This window comes from Lithobates pipiens, unplaced genomic scaffold (genome assembly GCF_037356315.1).
Source record: "Lithobates pipiens isolate NorthernLeopardFrog02 unplaced genomic scaffold, aLitPip1_a1.2 Scaffold_8, whole genome shotgun sequence".
In the NCBI taxonomy this organism is placed as follows: Eukaryota; Metazoa; Chordata; class Amphibia; order Anura; family Ranidae; genus Lithobates; species Lithobates pipiens.
The window spans coordinates 644,521,357-644,527,658 of NW_027507903.1; the positions used below are offsets into that span (position 1 = coordinate 644,521,357).

The window sequence follows — 6,302 nt, forward strand, 5'->3', positions numbered from 1 at the left end:
ACACTATGTACAACATCTGGTTGGCTACCCTTACAATGCTATAATATTAAGAAATACGTATATTAAACTGAGCTTATCAGCCCTCACCTTACCTGGCTTCCAGACTGACCGGGGAGACCACCATATGTGATGTTCCCTTCCTGGATGGGTCTCTTTGAATTTTTGGGTGAGTGTTGACCCCCTTCTCTTGTTTTCATTGGCTATATGAGTTTCTCGTACAGTACATGTAGTGATGCATTGCATATAGTGAGTTATGTGTGTGTAACTTGTGTGGGCATGTGTAGTGACTCCAAGACTCTGGTGAGTAGAAAAATTGCAGATTACAGCTATTCCCCAACCCCCGCAGCTAGCATCATTTCTATATTCTATTGGCTGCAGTTGTCCTCTCCCCTCTGCAGATCTCTGACATCTCTTCTGATCCTCCATGGGCTTTCATCACCCCGTTTCCTCTGATTCCCCCCCCCCCCATGTGCTTCAAGGGACATGTATATGTGCAGCTGCAGGGTGAGGAATGTCTCCTCCGCTTATGATTGGCTGTCTGTGGTGCACCAACACACATGAGAATCCTTCACACTAGCAGTCGGGGGGTGGTATAACCCCCTGGTTGAGCCCAAAACTGCTCCCCCTTTAGCTGCAGAGTCAGCAGTCAGGGGTGAACACATGTTGTGGCCATGAAGCAAAGCAGGTACCCCTTTATTGCATTCAGCAGATACCACCACCCACCAAACATGACCCATTCATAGATTTCATAGGATCTGGTTCCCATCACATGATTCTGATTGCAGCTTCCAGGTCGGTCGTGCCCAGAGGAACCCTTCCCCCGGACTCTACAGTAGATAGGGACACTCTGCCACCACCCCATATCCATGTGTAATGCACACAGTTGCAGGGTGGTGGCGTTGCTTTAAGGGGTTAAAACAGGTGGTGAGGAGATGAGATATTGTCAATCACCTCTGAAAAGTGATCTGAGTATGGAACACTTTTCCAAGGAGTGTCAGTCCCTGCCCCTAGTGTGAATGAGCCCTAAAGCTGCCCATACATGGATGGAAATTCAGCCGGTTCAGCGGGGATCGGCTCGATGTCGATCGGTGTGCGGTCTGCTCAGCAGAAGTCAATCATTAGAATGATTTCTATAGAAGGGGCGTGTTGTAAAAATGTTCTCAATCCCAACTGGCTGCCGCCATTGGTCAGTGTAAGTCGCCTATTTACAGTTCTGTGTTCCTTCAATTCTCACTGGTTTACAAAAAAAACACAAAAATTTACAAATTTCTTATTTATTAGCTCAATACAGGTCCATGTTCTAGAATGAGAAGGAATTTTGTAAGTTATGTTGTATTTGTATCCGCTAATAATGATTTTCCCGTATTTTCAGCAAAAATATTATTTTGATAAACATTTGCGCAATTATCATGTGACTTAAATCTAAAAATCGAATAAACCAAAAACCTAAAAATCAGTATAAGTGATATAATATAAAATCAGTAGTTATAAAAGTGATCCCATAGAATTCTATTGGTGATCCATTCTATGGGGACACATTATATTAGGATCCATTATAAAAGTGATATAATATATGATATAATAATGTAGATACAATTATCAATTCCACATGATGACAGCGATATATGATGGAAAAGAATGACACAATCTTCAAACTTATTATATTCTTATTTCTACTACATATTGTAATCTTATATTTTTTGTGGTCTCCAGACAATGTCATATACGGTATTTGGGCCCCCGGCTTCCCTCGTAGGCATTCAGAAAGATAAAGTAATAGATTAACCCCGTGTTCTCCTTTTTCCCATAATACATCTCTTCTTATTCAGCACAGTAGTGCAGAGTGTGAGACCCGGAGCAACCAATCAGATGGTGTGACTGTTAGCAGCACTGTGATGTATATTGGTGTTCAGCGTGTTCAGGGCCACAGAGGGGGTAGAACCGGCCATCCTGTAAGGGGTCTGGGCAGCTTTATGGTGCAGGCAGTTCAAAAAGCTGCTGATCACAGCTCAGAGCCCCACCATCTCCCCCACAGTGCAGATGACTTCTCCTTCCCACCAGCTGCTGCAGGGGGAGCCACAGGGGGATCGGTTTCAGAGATTGGCCCCCCACTGCTCTGATCAACCCCTCCTGTCCCCAATCTCCATTCCACACAGCTCTAATCCCATGGTGGCCCTCTTCTCCCCACAGCTCTGCCAGCTTCTCCTCCTCTCTCCTGCTGGCTGTCAGCTGCTGTGTGCACACAGGGGGACCAGTAAATATGTGATATTTATCAGCCCCTTCTTTTTCTCAGTGAACACAGTGCGTGATTGATAGTGATCACTTCTGTGTTTATTCAAAACTGAAGCATGATAAACTGTGCTTACTATGCTTCCATTGGTGAATGAACAGTAAGCCTCTGTACAGAACACTTCCTGTTCATTCATTTCCTGCAGCTTCAGCTCCAGAGAAAGAAGTGGGGATTTCTGTCCTCAATCTCTTCTTCTGCCTCAAGAGTGTATCATCAGAGGTCTGTATGGACCCCTGATATTTCACAAAAGCCCCCCACACACAGGGCTGTTAAAAAATATAAATAATAAAACAAAAATAAATTGTAAAAAAAAACATAATTAAGGGTTCCTTCCCACAGGTAGTCTGGCTACATGAATTTGCTCATGCGGCTGAAGCCGTGTTCAGGGCCATACACCTGACCCCACACACCCATCCAGGCTGGGGGGTCCCTGTCAGGTAATGTACAGGGCCCCATGATCTCTAACAGCAGCCCTGAGCCTGTTCTCTGGTCTCACCCTCTCTCTCTTCCCGTATATTCTACATATTACCAGCCTGATGTGTGCCGTGTCTCTGTAAGGTATTGTCCTCTCTGGTGGGGAAGATGAGGGTGAGACCGGAGAACATGCTGCACAGCAATATACATCTCAGTGCTGATAACAGTGACACCAACACTATTATATTACTTATACATTTCATTAAAGTCTATGCCAAGCTAAGAACTTTTCTTCAGAGTATTGGATGGAGTGAGGGAGGATTAGAACCCCTGTTGTGTTTTTACTGCTATCTGGGGATTCCCCTCACTTCCTGTCCTGCTGACAACATTGTACCGGGCAGGAAGTGAGAGGAAATCAGCAAAGGGGACCCAGACATACATTTTTAGTAGAATAGGGGAAGGCCTAGAGCCCCAGTCAGATTTTATTACAATTGTGGAGAGCTCCCCTCACTTCCTGCTTGGTAAAATGGAGACCTGAATAGCAGTAAAAACCGGACAGGGGTTCTAATTCTCCCCCACTCCATCCAAAACTAAGAAAAGAAAACATTATGGATGGACATACACTTTAATGATACATCACATTTTATTGTCTTAGCAGTAAATCTCTAGATCCCTTCTTCATATATTTCCTCTGAGATTGTTACATTTCTTTTCATCTCTATTTAGTATAGATTGTATGGAATAGGAGGAGGAAAGAGAGGAGAGGGGACCCCATCCTATCCAATCACAGCGACTGCACTGCACCCCGGACAGAGCGACTGCATGTGAGGGAGGGGCAGGGAATAGGGGGAGGGGCCAGAGGAGGAGATTGGTGATGTCACACACTGTGATAACTTTCTGTTTAATGATTACAATGAAAGTAATTGTCATGAGATAGATAGATAGATAGATAGATAGATAGATAGATAGATAGATAGATAGATAGATAGATAGATAGATAGGCCACACCCCTCTTTACTGACAAATAGGAACATGTCATTCACTGTTACTCCAGTAACTGGAGAGATCTCCTACCCAATCACAGGGAGTGACAGAGGGAGAAATCACAAATATAAGAAAAACCTGCAGGGACCTGACTGAAGTCCCTCCCACTGCTTTATCCTATTGGCTAAAAATTCTACTAATCCCACTACCCATCTTTGTGACATCACCAGTCTCTGGGCAGAGTTCTGACTATTACTATTATTCCCTATTCCCCCCACAGATCTTTATACAACCTCCCCATACACATATCCCAGCATGGGGAGGCTCAGTGAAGGTGGTGGTGAAGGTGTGGAGATGTCGGATCGGGTCACACAGATCATAAAAGGAGATCCGTCCGACCTCATAATCCAGATCTATCCTGACTCTGTTACTGGAGAGATTGGAGGGTAAGAGGATCCCTTTATTTTCATGTATCACCCTATACTGATCACCATTCCTGTACAAACCCCAGGACTTCTTATTCTTTCCAATCACTGACCGCCTTCCTCCTCTCCTGTCTATACTGGGGTAACACATCCCGACTATCCAGTAATCTGATCCCCCGACATCCACTTCCCAGTAATGTCTCCCTGAGGAGAAACTCCGACTGCTCAACACCTGAGGATAATCCTGAAATCTCTCTGGTGTTTCTGGATGATTCTGTTTTCTATGTGACCAGGATACAGTTTTCCTGTCATCTGATATATGGAGATAATTATTGGCTGTATTTACATCCAGTAATATGTCTGCAGCTCCCTTTATATAGGAGGATACATTTACCTCTGTTATTATATTAGATAATGTGCGTAATGTGTGTGATATCCCATCCACATCCAGACCCCCTCCATCATGGAGGAGCTCCTCATGTCTCTCTCTGTCCTCATTATCTCCATCCTCAGTATCACACAAGTCACCTGTGTCTGATTCCTGTAAGACAGTCAGTGGATCCGTCACGTTACACAGCTCCTCAATGTGACGCAACTTCTTGGACAGCTCCTCCTTCTTTATTTCCAGATCCCGGATGGAGATCCGCTCTGCCCTCCCGGAGATTTCCCTCAGGACTCTCTTCTCCAGGTCTTCCAGACGTCTCCTGAGATCTCTAAACAGGACAGTGACTCTCTCGGTGTCACCAGCTGCTTCTTCTTCTACTTTCCTCCTGTGTTCCTGCAGACTCTGGACTCTTTCCTCCGTCTCCTCTCTCTTTATCAGAAGTTTCTGCAGAACATTCCTCAGTGTCTCCTTCTTCTTCTCAGAAGCCTCATCCAGCATCTTCACCTGGTGTCCTCGATGTTCTCCAGCTAAACTGCAGGTCACACAGATACAGGTCTCATCCTCAGTGCAGTAATACTCCAGGATCTTCTTATGGACGGAGCATTTCCTGCTCTCCATGGACAAGGTGGGGTCACATAAGACGTGTTCTGGAGACTTTTTGTGAACTTTCAGGTGTTTATCACACAGAAAAACTTCACAGTGCAGACAGGATCTAACAGCAGGCACAGGAAAGTCCACACAGTAAGTACAGAAGACCCCGGACTCCTCTTGATGTGGCTGAGCAGAAAGGAAATTCCCCACTATGTTACGTAGTGTTATGTTCCTCTGCAGTGCAGGCCGATCCGGAAACTTCTCTCTACATTCAGGACAGGAATATCCTCCAGACCCCTCCTGCGTATCCAGAACACGATCAATACAGACCCGGCAGAAGTTGTGTCCACATCTCAGGTTTACAGGATCTGTATAAATGTTCAGACAGACGGAACATTCCAACTCAACTCTCAGGTTAGCAGACGCCATCGCTGACAGCAGAAGAGAGAAATGACAGTGAAAATCTCTGACACCGGAGAAGAATGCAGTTGGGAGGGTCACTTCCTCCTACACGGGGCGAGGCTGATCCAGATCAGTATTATTAAAGTACTGAAAAGGAAGTTTTTTTTCCCACAGTAGTAAAGATAATCAAACCTCCCAACTTTGAGAGATTTTCAACTGCCCCTGAACTCATCCAATGTTATCTTATGTGTACATGTACACAGGTTTGTTTAATGTCATTTTTAGGCAGTTGCATTTATAGGCTTTTCTTTGAAGGCAAAAAAATGAGTTCAGACGCCGAAGTTTCTGACGTTTCAGACACCAAGCGGGCTAAACGTGGCTAAACGTGGTAACTCATGTTCAGCAGCATTTCGTTTACCGGCATTTTTCATTTTTGCCTATTTTGAAAAAAAAAAATATTTTTTAAACGCAAACACGGCTAAACATGGCATGTAAACGTGGCAAAACGGATGTTTTAAACGTGGATTACTATCTGTCAAGTTAAATCGTTCAGGAGAGGTTGTAAATATGTCCCGTGTACATTAAGCCTTAGGCCTCATGTACACGGCTGCTGGTAGACGGACGTTTAGCAGTTGGCAGTTTTTTTCAACTGCCCCTGAACTCTCCTCTATGTTATCTTATCTGTCCATGTACACGGGGTCGTTTATAGTCCTTTCTAGGAAGTGGAGATTAGAGGCATTTTTGGATACATTCAGAAGCTGAGTTTACAGGCATTTCAAGTGCTTCTAAACACGATAACTTGCATTTAGCC

General features: G+C 44.5%; 1 protein-coding gene across 1 annotated transcript; it reads right to left on the reverse strand.

The window, feature by feature from the left end:
• Positions 1-1,258: 1,258 nt before the first annotated feature.
• LOC143961642 (E3 ubiquitin-protein ligase TRIM39-like) lies at positions 1,259-5,527 on the reverse strand. Its single transcript, XM_077470965.1, has one exon. It carries the CDS (start codon positions 5,516-5,518, stop codon positions 3,947-3,949), a length of 1,572 nt encoding a protein of 523 aa, XP_077327091.1. The 5' UTR covers positions 5,519-5,527; the 3' UTR covers positions 1,259-3,946.
• Positions 5,528-6,302: the final 775 nt, after the last annotated feature.

Bases quoted from the DNA above. Each gene is read 5' to 3' on its own strand.
- LOC143961642 (XM_077470965.1), bottom strand. From the start codon at position 5,518: ATGGCGTCTGCTAACCTGAGAGTTGAGTTGGAATGTTCCGTCTGTCTG.